The sequence below is a fragment of the Hemiscyllium ocellatum genome, chromosome 29 (assembly GCF_020745735.1).
Source record: "Hemiscyllium ocellatum isolate sHemOce1 chromosome 29, sHemOce1.pat.X.cur, whole genome shotgun sequence".
NCBI lineage: Eukaryota > Metazoa > Chordata > Chondrichthyes > Orectolobiformes > Hemiscylliidae > Hemiscyllium > Hemiscyllium ocellatum.
The window spans coordinates 50,261,604-50,282,889 of NC_083429.1; the positions used below are offsets into that span (position 1 = coordinate 50,261,604).

Sequence of the window (21,286 nt, forward strand, 5' to 3'; positions counted from 1 at the left end):
ACTGCCAGTTCACCAATGGACTTTTCACATTTTATTCTTTCATGGGCTGATAGCATCACTGGCTGGGCCAACATTTGTTCCCATCCCTAAGTGCTCTTGACCTGACTGCCTTGCTTGGCCCTGTTAGAGATCAGTTAAGAGTCAACCACATTACTGTGGATTTAGAGTCACACAAAGACCAGACTAGGTAAGGATGGCACGGTGGCACAGTGGTTAGCACTGCTGCCTCACAGCACCTGAGACCTGGGTTCAATTCCCGACTCAGGCGACTGACTGTGTGGAGTTTGCACGTTGTCTACGTGGGTTTCCTCTGGGTGCTCCGGTTTCCTTCCACAGTCCAAAGATGTGCGGGTCAGGCGAATTGGCCATGCTAAATTGCCCGTAGTGTTAGATAGGGATAAAAATGTAGGGGTATGGGTGGGTTGTGGGTCGGTGTGGACTTGTTGGGCTGAAGGGCCTGTTTCCACACTGTAAGTCTAATCATCTCTTTCACAATTATTTGATTCATGATCTGCCATGGTGGGATCTGAACCCCTGTCCCCAGGACATTACCCAGGCCCTTTTGGATTATAGTCAAATAACAGCACCACTATTTTACTATTGCATCCGTTTGATTTCATTCTTATTATTGAACTGAGACACCTAGCCTGTCCTGTCTGACAGGCACAGGACACAAGACATCCCCCCAAAAAAAGGCCAAGTTAGGGACATCCCTTACAATTAGGGGACATGACTTGTAGGTGTCGGTGTAATTTTGCAGAATTACATTTTATTTTGCTCAAACACTGCAAGAATCCATGTAAAAATCTGTAAAACTGTACAGAGGGTTTGACAGTTTGACATAGCATTGGGACACAGACAGACTTCACACCTGGTGTTTAAAAAGCTGAGCCATTTTGATGTAATTTAAAAGAAGTCCTGGGATTTACATATCAAGAACAGAAACCAGCATATCCCATTATAAAAGATGAAAGTTTTAATCTCAGATTGTTTACTGTGTCACGTCTCCATGACACCAGATACCTTTGGCTATAAATTCTGTGGAATTAACCTTCTGTGGATCTTAACCTCCACAACCACCTGATGAAGGAGCAGCACTCCGAGAGCTAGTGCTTCCAAATAAACCTGTTGGACTATTGCCTGGTGTTGCGTGATTTTTAAATTAGGAGACAATTGGCCACTGGTGTTCCAAGGCACCTGGAAAAACTGGCCTGGTCTTGAGTGTTGCATTTTTTAAAATTTTCTCAGTTTTGTATCTATAAGGCTTTTGCTGCACAAGTAATTTTGCCAAGCCCTCCTGGTGCTATTCTAAAGTGCAACAATACATTTTTACATTGCTTTCTCTACACAGATGCTGCCAGACCTGCTGGGTTTCTCCAGCAACTTGTGTTGTTCTTTTTAACACTGTTCCCCTTACCTTTTAGCTTGTTTGAAAAGTAAAGGCTTCTGCAGACATGTTTTTGGTGAAGTGGCCTGTCTTTTTACAACTGAGAGATTTGGAGGATAAAGTTCACACTTCACATCCACAGTAAGGTTTCCTGGGGCCTCAAGTAAATTGAGGAACAACAGAATGACATGACCAGCAATTTAAATAGTCGCAAGGAAACAGAGCAGAGTGCAGTTCAGGAGGAAGACCAAGAGCAAGCTGCACTGATGAAGCATCGGCAACTGAATCATAGCACTGGAATATTGACTGCTGATTGTAAGTTCGGTGCTGCTCTGAAACAGAAACATGTTGCAGGAAAAGGGAATTAGCTTTCAATCAGGGATTTCTGTTCTCGTTGATAGGTTCTTTTTCAACCTGTATATTTTGGGGAATGTTCCTGAGTATAATGAAGTTTTTCTCTCACTTTATCAATTATTCTTTCCAATTGGGTGGCACGGTGGCATAGTGGTTGGCACTGTTGCCTCACAGCGCCATAGATCTGGGTTCAATTCCTGCCTCAGGCAACTGACCGTGTGGAGTTTGCACGTTCTCCCCGTGTCTGCGTGGATTTCCTCCGGGTGCTCCAGTTTCCTCCCACAGTCCAAAGATGTGCGGGTCAGGTGAATTGGCCATGCTAAATTGCCTGTAGTGCTAGGTAAGTGGTAAATGTAGGGGTATAGGTGGGTTGCGCTTCGGCGGGTCGGTGTGGACTTGTTGGGCTGAAGGGCCTGTTTCCACACTGTAAGTAATCTATCAATTATCATGATCATTTTATGGTGCTGATAATGGACGTCGGTGTATCTATCTGTGGATATTAAGTTCTAAGTTCTTGACTGTATTCGAGACAGAGCTTGATAGATTAATGGATGCTGATGGGGTGAGGGAAATGGGGATAGAGTGGGAATATGGAGATGAGGGGCCAGATCAACCATGATTGTGTTTAATGATGGAGTGGGCCTGAAGGCAAAATAGCCGATTCCTGTGTACTCTGTTTTAATGTTCTATAAACTATAAACCTGGTTATAGGATAAATCAGCACAGATCAATATATTCTCATTCATTGCTGCATTTTGCAATTAATTAGCTGATACAACCTATTTAGAGGTTTCTTTCATTTAGTTTCTGAAGGCCTCACAAGATGAAACGTAACTGCCTCCACTCTCTTTCACTCTGGAACTTCACTGTCTGTGCCTCAATTTCCTCCTTCCTTTCCTGAAGGTGCTGACTCTCACTGGGGTATGGGGTCTCTCTCCCCTCACCTGAAGCTGCTGACTCACTAATTCTTGGTTGACTCACCCCCAGAGCCTCAGCAATTGCTATTTTTCATGTTTCAGCCTGCTATAATGTGTCAGAAGCTGTTTGGAGCTGTTGCAAGTCAGTGCTCTCCAGGCCTAGTTCCCACAAGCACTCCCTGTCTAGCAGCACTCACATGGGACTCAGGAAGGAATCTGGTCTGGAAGAGTTCATAGAAACTCTGGGCTCAGTTACTAACAACTCCAAAATGTTCAGCCTGAAAGAATGATTGAAACTGTCAATGGACATGATCCTACACAGTCCTACACTGATGTTTAGCCACAATCACCATTTCAGTCTGTAGGCTTTATACTTTTGCTATCTTTCTCCAATACTATAAACTGTCCATTTGTATCTCCACTGCCCAGTTCCCCGCTTTCTCAAAGTCCTGCTCCACTGTCACATCACTCCCTTTACTCACAAACCTATGTTGAATCTGGCGGTGCCACCACTTCAAGATCTCATCCTTGATTTCAAATTCCAACCTGGTCCCGCCCCCATCCTTATCTGTTCAAGCCTCTCTAGCCCCACGATCTTCTGAAATCTCTGTTCTCCTCTGATTCTGAGGTCCTGCACAGCTCTTATTTCCTGTTTCATTATTGGCAGCCATACCTGAACTGAGAATTTCCCTCTCCACTTCCTCTTGCCAGGCACTAAGTAAAACCTACCTCTTTGACTAAGGTTCTGGTTGGCTGTCATAATATCTCTTTGTGTCAAATTTGAGTCACATTTTGACTGAGGGTCAAATTTTGTTTGATGGCATCCCTGCAGATTATCTAGGGATGGCTTACTATGTCGAAGGTGCTTTGGAAATGCAACTTGTTATTGTCACTGATTATCTTTCTCTCCGTAGGTGAGGAACAGTGAAATGGATCTCCTCTTGCTGCTGTCATCTCTCATATTCTGTGGTAAGTACTTTGTTTATTGGAAACAGTGACGGAAGAGTGGCCTGTATTAGGCAGAGGGTTTGAGTCACAACTGTAATTGGGGCTGGGATTGCTGACTGTGGCTCGTTACATTCCTGGAGATTTTGTTCCATGGTTCACCCACCTCTAAATATCAAGCCCCCACCCAACAGTCATCATTGATTTGTTTTTAGTTGAGCTGCATTGAATCTATTTAAGAATGGGCTCAATGAGTTGAACAGTGGACTTGCAGCTCAGATCGGGCTGAATTGGAATCTATTTTCATGCCTGTGAGCAAAAATAGATTTCCAGCGCATTAACTTAAAACAAAGAACTGTGGAGTTTGGAAATCTGAAATGAAAACAGAAATTCAACAGGTCTGGCAGCATCTGTGGAGGGAAGGTAGAGTTAACTGGCTCTCAACGTTAACAGTTTCTCTCTCCAGAGATGCTGCCAGACCTGCTGAGTTTCTCCAGAAATTTCTGTTTTTATTGATGGTACTGTTTGGTTTTGAGGACAGAGGAGGAAAGACTCAGCTCAGTGTCAGTGTTGACAAAAGGAGTAAAGATTGTATTTTGGTAGCATTTTTCATGACCTGAGAGTATCCCAGATGCTCTGCAACCAAAGAAATGCTTTTTAAGCATAGCTGATGTTGTCATATTGGAAACACTGAAATCAATTCGTATACAATAAGCTTCCACAAACAGTAATTCGATAACGATTTTTTATTGGTGTTGATTGAGGGAATAAATATTGACACTGAGAAGAGCTCCTCTACTCTTCTTTGGAAATAGATCTTTCAGGTCCACGGGGGCCTGAATTTATCAAATCATACGTCAGATGGCACCTCCAACATTGTGACACTCCCTCGATGCTGCACTGAAATGTCAGCCACAACTTTTGAGTTCAAATCCTGGAATGGGATTTGAAGCCATAACTTGTACCCATACTGAGGTAACATTGTTACCCACTGTTCCCATATACATAAGCACCCTATCCTCCAGTACTCCTGTATTTATATATAAATTAATTCAATACTAATATTTATAAATTTGGTCTTTGTTTTCATTGTTATCTTTGTTAGTGAATTTTACACTCTCACAACTGCCTTGAGTAATAGGGCACACTTTTCCTGCTCTTTTTTCTAAATCACTTTCAATCTTACATTGATATCTTTTCATTCAAGACCCTTCAACTACTGGAAACATTCTGGGGGTTATTGGGACCCATCATAGGGAAATTAAAGGCTTTGGGATCAATGCTGGTTTTAGACTCTGCCTGATTTTACTCTTCATTAAAGTCAACAGAGAACAATTTTGGACATTCCTTCCCATTCTCTGGAATTTCCACCAGCGAAATTATGTCAGAAAAAGACCCTCTGTTTCTGCTTACCCTGTTCCTTCCATTCATAATGTTAAATACCTCTGTCAAATCACCTTGTACACCAGACAAGAAGAAATAGGAGCAGGAATTGGCCATTCAGCCCGTTGAATTTTCTCCATCATTCAATGAGATTATGGTTGATCTTTTAACTCAATTCTACTTTCTAACTCTAACCTCATATGGCTTGGTTGCCTCAGTGCCCAAAACTCTATACATCCCAATCTTAAATGAGTTCAGTCTTCCAGGTTCTCTCTGGGATTGAGAATTCCAAAGATTCATACTTATTTTGAGCTGAGACATTTCTCCTCAGCTCAGTGTTAAATGGCTTTTTCCCAACTTTCGACTATGAATCATAGACCCAGATTCTCCAACTTAGGGGGCAACAGCCTCTCAGCATCTACCTATAGCAACCGCCTTGTCCCTAAGAAAGTTATGGACAGAACTTGCCATTTTGTTTCTGACCAAATGTGGCAGTGAGTGCCTGTAGGATTGAGAGACTGCACCGTCCCCCACCCCCGCCATTGTGTCTTACCCAATCAACTCCCATGACATAGACGTCCCACCTCTCTGGCTGAACAGCAGCACAAAGGACTGGCACCATCAATGGCTTTGTGCTGCCACACTTTCACCCTCATTCATATCTAGATTGCCTCTATCCTGGGTTGAGAGTGTGATGCTGGAAAAGCACAGCAGGTCAGGCAGCATTAGAGGAGCAGGAGAATCAACGTTTCAGGCACTCTTGACTCGAGAAACGTCGGTTTTCCTGCTCCTCGCATGCTGCCTGACCTGCTGTGCTTTTCCAGCACCACACTCTCGACTCTGATCTCCAGCATCTGCAGTCCTCACTTTCTACTTCCTCTATCCTGGGTATAGTTCCTCCTAGCACCCCACCTATCCTACCCACCCACCCCCAACTCCAGTTGGTGATCTACTCTGTGTAATAGATGAGAAGACTACCACTTTACTCTACTGTCATGACAAAGTCAACTGGAGGGTTTGAGGCCTTTAACATGCCTTTAATTAACCCCTTAATGCCCTCAGTTTGTAGGGGTCAGGAAGGTTGCCCATGCACCTGCCCCCAAAACATAACTGCTGAACTGGGAGGAGGGGCAGTAACTTCTTGGCGTCAACTCACCCCAGTAGTTACCCATCCTCCACCTTCCTTGTCACGTTTAGGGAGGAAAGTCCCATCCAAATTTACATTTCAATGAGATCACTTCCTGCTTACAAACTGCACAGACTGTAAACCCATTCCTCCTCTCAGAGGACAGCTTTCTCTCCTAAGCCCTAATGAGATGTCATGGCTTGGGTGCAAGATTTTTGCTAAATTCCACAAATCGTATCCTTTGAACAAACTGTTCAGGTTCTGTACAGACGCTGATATATATGATCCCAGCTGTCTCTTTGCTGAGACTAAAACTGAAGGAGCAAGATTGAAAGCTCTGATGCAGTTGCATTGCTGCACAGGAGAGCATTTATTTTAATGGAAAGGGGAAGCTGAACCTGCAGATCCTTCCTATCACTACCTTGCCCGGCTACCAAAAACAAACCCACAGTTTCCCATTTTGAAGCCAGCTGACTTCAACTCATGATAATTTTAATACTGTGAAGCAATTTAACCCATAATAAAGTGCAGTTAATCCAGTCCATGCTACTAAACATGGGCTGTACCTTAACCAGGGTTCTGTATCTCACATAGCATGGTAAATCAAGCACCTTGTGGCTTTAGCTTTTGTCTGATATTGTGCAGGAAGATTTGCAGGCTTTTTATAAAATAAATATACCTGGCAGTGACAACATCAACTGGCTTTCATTTATGTAAATTATAAATCAACACCAGCACAACTGGTTCAAGATAAGTCATGAGTTTGACTGAATTCTTTGACAATATAAGTCATAAGACTGATGAGAGGAGTACCATTGGAAACATTAAAAACCACACAACACCAGGTTACAGTCCAACAGGTTTAATTGGAAGCACTAGCTTTCAGAGCAACGCTCCTTCATCAGGTGATTGTGGAGGGCACAATTGTAAGGCACAGAATTTATAGCAAAAATTTACAGTGTGATGTAACTGAAATTATACATTGAAAAATACCTTGATTGTTTGTTAAGCCGCTCATCTGTCAGAATGACCATGTTAGTTTCACTTCTTTCGTATGTAAATCACAAAACCTTTTTTAAAAGTTACATTCTCAGATTAACTTTAACAATTGGTGTCAGCCCAGACAATGTGTTGAAGGTGTTGTCCCCCTGTGTGGTGCTGTCTGTGCCATAATGTTTAGACTGATTCTAATCATGGATTCATGCAATTTTTGAGCAAGGTAACTCTGCAAGTACAAATTCACCCCACAAATGTGTGTGTGTGTGTGTGTGTGTGTGTGTGTGTGTGTGTGTGTGTGTGTTCACCTGCTTTTGATAAAGGGCCAGATCATAGACTAATGGTTGGTTTACTGATCAATGGATGTCTGCTGCCATGTTCCCAAGGAGCAGAGTTGTGACCATTGCTCTTTGTCATCTATACTGCAAGCGTGTTGTTTCTGGGCCTTAGTTGTAATTAATGCTAATGAATAAAATTGTATATATATTTGTGGCTAAGAACTGTTATCGTTTGCGCTCAGAAACAGAAATCAGAATTTGCGTCATACAGGCTGAAATGTATTTGCAATGTCTACACAATTTATATTTGGGACAATAGATACTCAGGAGCACATTAGAGTCTGGAACATAATCAAGAAAGCCATGTAGTTTCAAGTAGAATGACAGATATGCAGCAGAGAGTGGTAGCCTGGAATCTAAATCAAGGGTTTGTACCCAAGAGAGATTTACAGCCTTGAATCTAATTGTGGAGCTGTCATGCTTTATACATAAAATAACAGATACCCAGGAGAGGTTTACAGTCTGGAATCCACTCAAATCGGTTTAAGATAAGAGGGGAAAGATTTAAAAAGGACCTGAAGGGTAACATTTTCATGCAGAGGGTGGTGCATGTAAGGAACAAGCTGCCAGAGGAAGTGGTGGAGGCTGGTACAATTACAACATTTAAAAGGCATCTGGACGGGTATATGAATAAAAAGGGTTCAGAGAGATATGGGCAAAATGCCGGCAAATGGGACTAGGTCAGATTAGGATATCTGGTAGGCATGGATGAGTTGGACCGAAGGGTCTGTTTTTATGCTGTTCTGACTCTATGGCTCTAAGGTGTCTGGGTAGTTTATGTACAGGCTGAAGAATAGCTAGTGTAGCATCATCAACAGTGGGAATCAATCCATTGCCTGTCAGCCCAGATACTGAGGCTTCTACCCATCAATGGGCATTGGATGTTGGTTTCTGTTCTTCAGGTATCTGCTCCACATTAGCGATTGGTGTCTATACCCCAAGATCCTTGGTTGTAAAGGAGGGAATGGAGTTACGGTTGGACTGCAAACTCGAATACCAAACTGACATTCAACAACACAACATCAAACTGGAATGGTTGTATAGCTCTTACAGTGATACCAAAGAGGTCTTGGTGAGTGATGTGTTCCAGAGTTCTCTGTCGATTTCAGTGGCTGCACTTTACTTACATGATTTGTGACTTCTCTGTAACTCAAATGTCGTGACAGCTGCTGCCACTTACGGCAGTGATGTGGTTGAGAGCTTTCAGTAATCTCTGAGAAATTTTACAAAGGATCTGCAGAAATTGTCCACCAAAGCACATTGCAAATGAGGATAAATCAGTGGGTGATTGCTCTGATTATGTTTCCATTAAAAAAGATTGTACTTTTTTAATGTCACACACTGTCACATTGCAACACTTCAGCAACACAGAATGCACAATAACTTCAGCAAGTCACGGGCAGCATGTTTCCACTCTTCCAGGTCTATTTTGAACAGCTATGACTGTAGTTAGCAGTAAAAGTAAAGTCACCAGAAGAGCACACTCTAGTTAGACAGACATAGCTGATTGTGTTTTAACCTGAGGGTCACCATGCCTCAGGTGAAGGGAGAGACTGAGAAGGAGATTCTGAGAAGAAATAGTGCTGTGAGGAAGGCATATGGTGTACTGGGCTTTATTGGCAGAGGAATTGAGTTCTGGAGTCCTGAGGTCATGTTGCAGTTGTATAAGACTCTGGTGAGGCCTCATCTGGAGTATTGTGTGCAGTTTTGGTTGCCATACTATAGGAAGGATGTGGAAGCTTTAGAACGAGTGCAGAGGAGATTTACCAGGATGTTGCCTGGAATGGTAGGAAAATCTTATGAGGAAAGGCTGAGGCACTTGGGGCTGTTCTCATTGGAGAAGAGAAGGTTTAGGGGAGATCTGATAGAAGTGTATAAGATGATTAGGGGTTTAGATAGGGTAGATACTAAGAACCTTTTACCGCTAATGGAGTCAGGTGTTACTAGGGGACATAGCTTTAAATTAAGGGGTGGTAGGTATAGGACAGATGTTAGGGGTAGATTCTTCACACAGCGGGTTGTGAGTTCATGGAATGCCCTGCCCGTATCAGTGGTGAACTCTCCTTCTTTATGGTCATTTAAGCGGGCATTGGATAGGCATTTGGAAATTATTGGGCTAGTATAGGTTAGGTAGGATTCGGTCGGCGCAACATCGAGGGCCGAAGGGCCTGTACTGCGCTGTATCCTTCTATGTTCTATGTTCTATGAGAATTCTTCATGGTAACCTGAGCCTGAGCAGGAATTGAATCTATGCTGTTGGTGTCACTCTGCATCACAAACCAGCCAACTGACCCCCAATAGTAATGAGCAGGCCGACCAGGGAAGACCAGAGAAATGGGCAGCACGGTGACTCAGTGGTTAGCACTGCTGCCTCACAGAACCAAGGACCCAAGTTCGATTTTACACTCGGACAACTGTCTGTGTGGGGTTTGACATGCTACCCTTGTCAGTGCGGGTTTGTTCAGGTTTTCTCCAACAGTCCAAACATTGCAAGTTATGAGTTTGGCAACACTAAATTAGGTCATAGAGCATAGAATATTACAGAGCAGTACAGGCCTTTTGGCCATCGATGTTGTGCTGACCTGTGAAACCAATCTGAAGCCCATCTAACCTACACTGTTCCATTCTCATCCGTAAATTTATCCAATGACAATTTAAATGCCCTTAAAGTTGGTGAGTCTATTATTGTTGCAAGCAGGGCGTTCCACTCCCCTACTACACTCTGAGTAAAGAAATTACCTCTGATGTGTCCCATATCTATCACCCCTCAATTTAAAGCTATGTTCCCCCATGCTAGCCATCACTATCCAAGGAAAAAGGCTCTCACTGTCCACCCTATCTAACCCTCCGATTATCTTATATGTCTCTATTAAGTCACCTCTCACCTTTCTTATCTCTAATGAAAACAGCCTCAAGTCCCTCAGTTCTTTCCTCATTAAACCTTCACTCCATACTAGGCAACGTCCTAGCAAATCTCCTCTGAACCCTTTCCAAAGCTTTCACAACCTTCCTATAATGTGGTGACCAGAACTGTACGCAATCCTCCAAGTGCAGCCACACCAGGGTTTTGTACAACTGCAACATGACCTCATGGCTCCGAAACTCAATCCCTCTCCCAATAAACCGTGTGTCTTCTTAACAACTCTATCAATCTGGATGGCAACTTTCAGGGATCTATGTACATGGAAACCGAGCTCTCCCTGCTTATCTCTGCCAAGAATCTTACCATTAACCCCATACTCTTTATTCCTGTTGCTCCTTTCAAAGTGAATCACCTCACACTTTTCCACATTAAACTCCATTTGCCACAACTCAGCCCAGCTCTGCAGCTTATCTATGTCCCTCTGTAACCTGCAACATTCTTTTGCACTGTCCACAACTCCACCAACTTTACTTTTATCCACAAATTTACTAACCCATCATTCTACGCCCTCATCCAGGTCATTTATAAAAATGACAAACAGCAGTGGTCCCAAAACAGATCCTTGCGGTACACCACTAGTAACTGAACTCCAGGATGAACATTTCTCTTCAACCAGGTAAAAACAATGACTGCAGATGCTGGAAACCAGATTCTGGATTAGTGTTGCTTGAAAAGCACAGCAGTTCAGGCAGCATCCGAGGAGCAGGAAAATAGATGTTTCGGGCAAAAGCCCTTCATTAGGTATTCCTGATGAAGGGCTTTTGCCCGAAACGTCGATTTTCTTGCTCCTCAGATGCTGCCTGAACTTCTGTGCTTTTCCAGCACCACTAATCCAGATTTCTCTTCAACCACCATCTAGTTGTCTTCTGTCTTCTTCCATCTAGCCAATTTCTGATCTAAACCACAAAATCATCCTCAATCCCATGTCTCTGTATTTTGTGCAATAGCCTACCATGGGGAGCCTTATCGAACATCTTACTGAAATCCATACAAAGAACATCAACCACTTTACCCTCATCCACCTGTTTGGTCACCTTCTCAAAGAACTCAGAAGGTTTGTGAGGTATCCTTCACTTCACCGTGTTGACTATACCTAATCAACTTATTCTTTTCTAGATGAATGTAATTCCTCTCTCTTATAACCTTTTCCAACATTTTACCTACAACTGAAGTAAGGCTCACTGGTCTATAATTACCAGGGTTGTCTCTACTCCCCTCCTTGAACAAGGGGACAACATTTGCTATCCTCCAGTCTTCTGGCACTATTCCTGTAGACAGTGGTGACATAAAGATCAAAGCCAAAAGCTCTGTAATCTCCTCCCTGGTTTCCCAGAGAATCCTAGGATAAATCCCATCCGGCCAAGGGAAATTATCTTTTCACACTTTCCAGAATTGCTAGCACCTCCTCCTTGTGAACCTCAATCCTGTCTAGTCTGGTAGCCTGTATGTCATTATTCTCCTTGGCAACATTGTCTTTTTCCAATGTGAATATTGGTGAAAAATATTCATTTAGTTCTTCTCCTATCTCCTTGGACTCCACTCACTATTTCCCACTACTGTCCTTGATTGGCCCTAATCTAACTCTAATCTTAAAGGATTCTTTTATTCCTGATATATCTTTAGAAAGCTTTAGGGTTTTCCTTGATCTTATCTGCCAATGATTTCTCATGTCCTCTGCTGACTCTTCTTAGCTCTCTCTTTAGGTCTTTCCTAGCTAACTTGTAACTCTCAAGCACCCTAACTGAGCCTTCATGTCTCATAAGCATTCTTCTTCCTCTTGACAAGAGATTAAACTTCTGTAGTAAACTACAGCTCCTGAACTCGACCACTTCCTCCCTGCCTGACCAGTACATACTTGTCAAGGACACGCAGTAGCTGTTCCTTGAATAAGCTCCACATTTCAATTGTGCCCATCGTCTGCAGTTTCCTTCCCTATCCTATGTATCCAGAATCTTGCATAATCGCATCGTAATTGCCTTTCCCCCAACTATAAGGCCTTCCCTGCAGTATATACCTATCCCTCTCTATCACTAAAATAAACATAACTTAACTGTGGTCACTATCACCAAAGTGCTCACCTACTTCCAAATCTAACACCTGGTTTATTACTCAGAACCAAATCCAATGTGGCCTCGCACATTACTGGCTTGTCTACATACTGTGTCAGGAAACCCTCCTGCACACATTGGACAAAAACTGACCCATCTAAAGTACTCAAACTATAATATTTCCAGTCAATTTTTGGAAAGTTAAAGGCCCCCATAACAACTACTCTGTCATTCTCGCTTCTATCCGGAATAATCTTTGCTCTCCTTTCCTCTTCATCTCTGGAACTATTCGGAGGCCTATAGAAAACTCCCACAGGGTGGCCTCTCATTTCCTGTTTCTAACCTCAGCCCATACTACCTCAGTAGACGAGTCCTCAAACGTCCTTTCTGCCACCGTAATACTGTCCTTGACTAACAATGCCACATCTCCCTCACGTTTACCATCTTCCCTTTCTTACTGAAACATCTAAATCACGGAAGCTGCAACAACCAGTCCTGTCCCTGCTCTATCCTTGTCTCTGAATTGGCCACAATATCTAAGTCCCAGGTACCAACCCATGCTGCAAGTTCACCCACCTTATTCTGGATGCTCTTGGCGTTGAAGTAGACATGGGGCAGCACAGTGGCACAATGGTTAGCACTATTGCCTCACAGCACCAGGGTCCCGGGTTCAATTCCCGCCTCGGGCAACTGTCTGTGTGGAGCTTGCACGTTCTCCCCATGTCTGTGTGGGTTTCCTCTGGGTGCTCCGGTTTCCTCCCATAGTCCAAAAATGTGCAGGTTAGGTGAATTGGCCATGCTAAATTGCCCATAGTGTTAGATGAAGGGGTAAATGTAGGGGAATGGGTCTGGGTGGGTTGCTCTTCGGAGGGTCGGTGTGGATTTGGGCTGAAGGGCCTGTTTCCACACTATAAATAATCTAATCTAATACGTTTCAAACCAGCTTCCTGCTTGCTGCTGCACTCTTGCAACCTTGAAACCTTATTTCTGACCTCACTACTCTCAACTTCCTAAATTGGTCGTAGTGTCCGGGGATGTACAGGTTAAGTGGGTTGGCCATGGGAAATGCAAAGTTAAAGGGATAGGTGGGTGGAAGTGAGTGAGATGCTCTTTGGAAAGTCAGTGTGGATGGGCAGAGTGTAGCGATTCTATTTATCTAAAGGGGGTTGGAATATAATAGCAGCAATGTACTTGTAAGACTTTATAAAGCTCTAGTTAGGCCCCATTTAGTATACTGTGTCCAATTTTGGGCCCCACACCTCAGGACATACTGGCACTGGAGCATGTCCAGCGGAGATTCACACGGATGATGATTGGCTGAGGATCCTCGGATTGTATTCATTACAGTTTAGAAGGTTGAGGGGAGACCTATTAGTAACTTACCAGATAATGCATGGCTTAGAAAGGGTGGATGCTGGGAGGTTGTTTTCATTAGGCGGGGAGACTAGGGCCAATGGGCACAGCCTTAAAATTAGAGCGGGTCAATTTAGAATGGAAATGAGGAAACATTTCTTCAGCCAGAGAGTGGTGGGCCTGTGGAATTCATTGCCACGGAGCGCAGTTGAGGCGGGACGTTGGGTGTCTTCAAGGCAGAGATTGATAAATTCTTGATCTCACAAGGAATTATGGGCTATGGGGAGAGTGCAGGTAAGTGGAAGTGAAACGCTCATCAGCCATGATTAAATGGCAGGGTGGACTCAATGGGCCAAATGGCCTTACTTCCCCTCCTATGTCTTATGGTTTTCCATGATTCTAAAAGTAACAAACCACTACTACCACTGAAAACAATCAGAGACTATGCAGTGATACCATTCGTAACAGCCTTCTCTCTCAGTTCATGTTTCCTCAGCCCACTATCATTGACACACTTTAAGGTTTGAGGAGAAAGTGAGGTCTGCAGATGCTGGAGATCAGAGCTGAAAATGTGTTGCTGGAAAAGCGCAGCAGGTCAGGCAGCATCCAAGGAACAGGAAAGGGCTTATGCCCGAAACGTCGAATTTCCTGTTCCTTGGATGCTGCCTGACCTGCTGCGCTTTTCCAGCTACACATTTTCAGCACTTTAAGGTTTGGCCTTGTATATTTTATCCTGTAATTTGAAGCAAGCTTCTGTTGGCGATTTCTCAGTCCATTTTACGGGCATTCTTTTGTTTCTATATAAACCATTCCTAACTTCATTAAGATCATCGGCTGTGTATTGCATGTTATCAAAGCTTCTTGTCTTGCACTGATCAGGGATGCATCACAAGAATACCAAATCTCAAATACAATTTTATACTGCCCGAGAAGAGAGTGCTGATTGGTTAGCATATGGTGTTTTCATGGTGAATGTGCCAGTGAACAGTTAACGGATGATTGTACAATAAATTGTGCTATTCTCCAGCTGAGGGGAACTTGTGAAGTGACTGGTGTTGGAATCGGCACTTCCTTCCAGTTCAGTTTCAATGAGAATAATTAAGTTAATTGTATACCTGTTGAGTGATATACCTGGCCTGGGAGTGTTTGATGGGGACAATGTAGAAGAAGGTTTACCCTGTATCTAACCCTGTGCTGTACCTGGCCCTGGGACTGTTTGATGGGGAGCATTGTAAAGGGTGTTTTACTCTGCATCTAATGCTGCGCTTCATCTTTAGTTAATTTCCTTCTTGATTCCAACACAGATTTTCTTTCACTACCAAAACCTCAGTGTGATAGCACAGGAAACCGTATTCTTCCCAAGACTGCAGTGGGTGGGTGACATTGGAAAAAGCAATGGCTCCATTCTCATAACTGACGTGGAATGTAGCGACGAAGGCTACTTCACTTGTGATATGCGGATCCCTAGGTCATCCAGCAGCATCGAGAGGAGCAGAATTCACCTCAAGGTGTTGTGCGAAGGTAAGTCAGACCACATTCGGAATATTGTAACAGTTTTGGGGGCCTCTTATCCAAAGAAAGGAATACTGCCATTTGAAGTCGTCCAGAGAGGGTTCACTTGGTTGGTCCTGGGCATGGAGAGATTTCCTTTTGAGGGAAGATTGAGAAGGTTGGGCTTTTACTCATTGGAGTTTAGAAAAATGAGGGGAGACCTTATTAAAATATAGGATTCTTAGGGGTCTTGACAGGGTGAGATGCGAAGAGGTTGTTTCCCTTGTGGGTGAGTCTCGGAACAGAGGGCACAATATCAGAGTAAGGGATCATCTATTTAAATCAAGAGAAAAGGATTTTTTTTTTCTCTGAGGGTGGTGAATCTGCAAAATTTATCATAGCGGGTTGTAGAGGTTTTGCAATTAAGTATATATAAGGCTGAGATGGATCAATTTTCAATCAGTGAAGGAATTAAGAATTAAGGTGAAAAGGCTGGAAAGTGGAGTTGAGGATTATCAGAACAGCCATGATCTCATCGAATGCAGAGATGACTTGATTGGCTGGATGGCCTGCATCTTATGACCCAGTGAAATAAGATGCTGTACTTCTATAAATTGGGAATGATGAGAAAGTGGCTGCTTGGAATTAAATATGAAGTGATGTTGTCTGTTGGGATTGTATGTACTGAGTGCAAATGGGAACAAGTTTGGTCCACTGTGATTCAATCCTCTGGGAATTAATCGGAAAGAATTTATGTCATGGGTGTTTAATTAAAGTTTATCTCGCTGTTGTGTTAGTACTGAGTAAGTGGATAATTATGTAAAACGTGTGTATTTGGCCTCCTGTTCACAATAGCCTCATCAATTAAATTAATGCATGAAAAATCCTGTGGTGTTCCCCATATTCTGACACACGCACACAGCTAATGGATGGAACTTTCCATAAACAAAGAGCAATCACAAAATCTGTCTTTGTATTAATAAGATTGCTAAACATCCAGAAAATTGAATGAAAAAGAAAGAACCCGCAATTTGTACAACTGTTGTATATCTTTTTAATATCCCAAAATGCTCATCCCAAATGGCTTCCCAGTGAATTCACTGATGTAATGTAAATAAAAATGGCCAACAATTAGCACATAAGATACTATAAAGAGCAATCAATTCATCCGATGTTGGTTGATGATTGGAACTTGATCAGGAAACTTTGAAATGCTTTCAGTAATGTTATTGGTTATTGCACATTCAACAAAACAGTTAGGTTTAGCATGGCATCCACCCTTCTGACTGTGTAGCATTCCTTTCGCACTACGCTGATGTGTTTGTCCAGATTCCTCATTTAAATCCAAGATCAGGGCTTGAATCGATTTGGCAGTTGTTGGTGAGATTCTCCCCAAACGTGACAGACTTACTAATTTTCTGAAATGAATGCCTCTTTGGGCAGCGAGGCAGAGATTTTGCATTTAAATTTATCTGAACATTTCTATTTCCTTCAGACAGCAATCGTTCACGGAGGTTAAGACCAACTATGTTAGTGGAACGAGTTCCAAAGAATATCATCATATATACAACAGCAGGTGTTTTCATCTTATTTGTTGCACTTATCGTTGGAAGCACATGGAAGAAATGGTCGATAAGAAATCAAAGGTAAATATTTTGAGGAGCAAGAATTTAAGTGAATTAAATTGTCATCTTCCTTTTCACACAGTGAATAATTTTGATCTTTCTCCCCCATTCTCTGCATCAATAAGCAGAAGATATCCAAGAAGGCTTGAAGACTCTGAGGTAAGGGACATTTTAACGTACAGTTTTTATTCTAAACTTTTAACAATCCAGAATATTGAACATTTACTTATTTCTCAGTCACTAAAATTTGTGAATTATAGTCAACATGGATTCAGTGTTCATAGTATCGCTTCAGTGTGGAATCAGGCCTTTCAGCCCATCGAATTCACACCAACCTGCTGAAGAACATCCAACCCAGACCCACCCCCATTCCCCTACTCTATAACCCTGCATTTCCCATGCCCAATCCACCTAAGCTGCACATCTTTAGACTTTGGGGAGGAAACCAGAGCACCCAGAGGAAACCCATGCAGACACGGGGAGAATGTGCAAACTCCACACAGACAGTCTGTGTGTCCTTAGTGCTGTGAGGCAGCAGTGCTAACCACTGAGCTATTATAGTTCATCCAAAGCTTCTTCACAATTAGAGCAGCATTTACTGAAGTCTTACGTTTCCCAGCACAGTGTGAGAGTAATAGACCATTAGATGTAGGAGCTCAAATAGGTCATTCAGCACATCAAGTCTACCCTACAATTCGAAGCGATCATGGCTGATCTGATAATCCTCAACACCACTTTCTTGCATTTCCTTTGTTCCCTTACCTAATGATCTGATTGAGATTGTATACACTAATGGAGGGAATGAATTATACCTTAGTTGACAATTTGATCCAATTACATGGATTAGGGAGAACCAGGACTCTCAATTTTTCATTGTGTGAGGCTGGAGTGAAGTTAGATGTCAGGCGTTGGTCCTTTAATCAGGATACAGTGAACCTCTAGAACAGGATGGTGGCTTATGGGTTAGCACCCATTTTCTGAATTCTTTCCAGTGAGAACTGAATCTGTGGTTCAGACAGACATAACTTCTTACAAAATACATGTATTTCAAGGCATTCATGGTCTCAAAGGGTGGAAACAGAATGTCCCAAATATTCCTCCCCAGTACAGCTTAGGTTTTTAAATCTGGCTTCTTGCTTCTCCCAGGAGATGGCATGGCTTTTGGTGGGAAGGGATGGAGAGAGCTTTCACTTATAATCCTTCATTATGGGCAATGTCAACATTTATTATCCATCAAGATGGTGGCAAGCTGCCTTCCTGTCCCGTACGCATAGTGCTTCACCCATAGTGTTTCACCCATAGTGCTTCACCCATAGTGCTTCTCTGTAGTAGTTTGACCAACAGAATGGCCGGTTCAGAGGGCAGCTGAGGGTCAACCATATTACTGTGGGTCTGGAGTTACATGGAGGCCAGACTGAGTTGGGTGGCAGATTTCCACTTTTGAGGGTCATTAAATGAACCAGATGGCTTTTTGTCACAATCTGGCAGCTTCATGGTCATCATTACTGCCAAATATATTTTTATTCCAAATGTATTAAGCTACTTAATTACTTACTGTGACGGGTTTTGAACTTAGTTCTTCAGTGCATTAATCTAGATTAACAGTATCATGACCGAACAGGATACTCCTGTGTGGGCACATTGTGGGACATGTTAAATATTACTACTTCCACATCTGTGGGCTTCATTCAGCTTCTATCCCAGGGCTAACCCTGTGAACAAACATAGAAAATAGGAGCAGGAGTGGGCCATTAGGCTTTTTGAGTCTGCTCCACCTTTCAGTACAATCATATATTAACGCAGGAGCAGGAATGGGAGAGGATCTTCTTCAAACAGTGAGGAGATGAATTTTCAAATTCTGTCACAGTTGGAATCAGCAGCTCAATGATGGATAATGACCCAGACAGTCACAACCCACACACACACTACCTTGACCCATAGCAGTATTGCAGAAACACAAGAGGGGATTGCAGGGGAGGGTATGGACTTAAATTAGAAAATGAAGATGATGTGAAGATCCAGATCCAGCTGGTGAAATAAATTTGTTCAATTACCATCAGGACACCGAGCGCTACGTCACTGTGGCCAACCGAAACCCGCTTCAGATTGAGAGACAAAAGGAAGAAGTGATAAGTAAGGACTCAAAAACTGGTGAAGAGGAAACTTATGTAACAATGGTAAGATTGTTGGGAGGTCAGGATATGACATTGCATGGTGTGCCTGATATCCATAGTCAGTGATGAATTACAGAAATATGGCAACATTTACAGCAGAGAGGGAGGTCATTTGGACCATCTTATCTGCATCAGTCACTGAAAAACTGCTCAGTCTAATTTAATCCTCAAGGTTCTGGTCCACAGCCTCAAACACTTTATGGGATCTCATGTGCCTCTCCAAGTCATTTTGTTTTGAGTACCATCAACCATTGGATACACAAATTGTGTAAGTCCATTCCAGTAACAGAAGGTGGCCAACAGACTCATCATTCTCTTGTGATCTCAATCCTTTCCACTCATCTTCCCAACATATCCCTCAATCCCACCCAATCACCTTTCCAATATATCTTTCAATCCCATCCACTCATCTTCCCAATATATCCCTCAATCCCACCCACTCATCTTCCCAACATATCTCTCAATCTCACCCAATCACCTTTCCAATATATCCCACAATCCCACCCACTCAACCTTCCCAACATATCCATTAATCTCACCCATTAAACCTTCCCAATATATCCTTCAATTCCACCCACTCATTTTCCCAACATATCCCTCAATCCCACCCACTCATCTTCCCAACAAATCCCTCAATCCACCCATTCAACTTTCCCAACATATCCCTCAATCTTATTTATTTTCCCACCGTATCCTCACCAAATTCTTCAGCACTTTTCTTTCTTGAAAAGTACAACTGATATTGAATGGTTGATGGCTTTCTGATCCATTTGGCAAGGTTAATGGAAACATGTGCTACAACTGAATACATCTTTTATGAGATGTTTCTGCTTATTCTCCACTCCATCACTTTTAACTTGAATGCACATTTAGATTTGAGTCATGTGACAGTGAACAATTTGTCCAGTTCAGTACTGTTGCTCCTACTCTCAATCTCAAACATTTCATGGAAAAATGTTTTCCTTTCTTACCACCATTCTCACCTTCATTAGTAAAGCATTAATCCTAAATAAAATGAACTATTGTTATTGCTCAACCCTGTATTCTCTCACGCAAAAGTGTACCTCCTTAAATCTGGGATTCCCAATATGAAACCATCGGCACCTTCAGCAATTCAAAACGGATCTCTTAGACACTGTTCTTGTTCATCTGTTGTGTATTTTTGGAGTTTGTGGAGATAGTTCCCAGGTGAACCACACTAACCATTTGGGAACACTCAGAAAATTAGCCTGCTATTTGTAAATGATTGCTGCATATTTTGTACTTATCACTTTTTGTCTCTCTTTGTCTCCAGCGCTCAATTTTACAAGTAAAGACACCAGATGATCTTCCTAAACCTATAGTAGTCAATGCTCCTGTTCCCGGAAAACATCCCTGCCCAGCTTTGTCTATTGATTTTCAGGACAATCATCGGAAGTTTTGATACTTGTTTACAGCATTTATCTTGTTAACAGCAAAGACACACACAATTCGTCCGGACTAAGTCAGATAGTTCTGGTTTGATGAAGATAGTGGCATTACGGTAATATTACTGGACTACTAATTCTGAGCCCCAGGATAAAATTCTGGGGATTTGTAGAACAGAGGATCTGGTGAAATTTAATACAGTTAATAAACTCTGGAATATAAAGCCAGTCTTAGTAATAGTGGACAAGAAATTATCATCAATTGTTGTAAACCCCATCCAGTTCACTGATATGCATCAGGGAAGGAAATCTGCCATCCTTACCTGTCTGGCCTACATGTGACTCCAGACCCACAGCAATTTGGTTGACTATTAACTACTCTCTGAATGGTGGAGCAAGCCATTTAGTTCAAGACCGATGAGGGATGGGCCACACTTACATTGCATGAAAGAATAGGGAGAAACAATATGGGGTGACTCAAATTCCTTCTGCAAGACTGGTTCCTGAATTTCTGGTCATTGTCAAAACACTTTTGCATTAAAATGCACAATGCAAATTATAAAATTGTTATATTTTAATGTTTGTTTAAAAATAAAACTGAATTAATAAATGTTCTATGTTGTGTTCTTTTCTCTAGTTCTGAATTATGATGTTAAGGAAATACCATTTTAGTGAAAAGCCCAGTGTCAAACATGTTCTGATTTTGTTTAAACGCTGGGGGACAAGATCAAAATGGGACATTTTATTCCTCATAATTCAAATGTGTCTCAGAGGCACTTCCTCCTTCTCTGCTCAAACCCCCATCGCCACAGTGCCATGA

The 21,286-nt window shown here is 42.4% G+C and overlaps 1 protein-coding gene across 2 annotated transcripts; it reads left to right on the forward strand.

The window, feature by feature from the left end:
* The first annotated feature begins 1,620 nt into the window (after window positions 1–1,620).
* On the forward strand, window positions 1,621–21,008 carry LOC132829648 (myelin protein P0-like). Of its 2 annotated transcripts, none has more exons than XM_060846983.1 (8): window positions 1,621–1,702; window positions 3,573–3,627; window positions 8,349–8,518; window positions 15,075–15,291; window positions 16,757–16,907; window positions 17,012–17,045; window positions 18,947–19,063; window positions 20,355–21,008. In XM_060846983.1, the coding sequence occupies exons 2-8, from the start codon at window positions 3,588–3,590 to the stop codon at window positions 20,481–20,483; spliced, it is 858 nt and encodes a 285-aa protein (XP_060702966.1). In that variant the 5' UTR covers window positions 1,621–1,702; window positions 3,573–3,587; the 3' UTR covers window positions 20,484–21,008. The 2 variants fall into 2 exon arrangements, with proteins under 2 accessions (XP_060702966.1, XP_060702967.1); XM_060846984.1 differs by having other exon boundaries at window positions 17,015–17,045.
* The last annotated feature ends 278 nt before the right edge of the window (window positions 21,009–21,286 follow it).

Excerpts from the sequence above, each read along its gene's own strand:
- LOC132829648 (XM_060846983.1), top strand. The coding sequence starts at position 3,588 with ATGGATCTCCTCTTGCTGCTGTCATCTCTCATATTCTGTG. Across the intron at positions 16,908-17,011 it reads TGGTCGATAAGAAATCAAAG|CAGAAGATATCCAAGAAGGC; the intron begins GTAAATATTTTG and ends TGCATCAATAAG. Across the intron at positions 19,064-20,354 it reads AGGAAACTTATGTAACAATG|CGCTCAATTTTACAAGTAAA; the intron begins GTAAGATTGTTG and ends CTTTGTCTCCAG.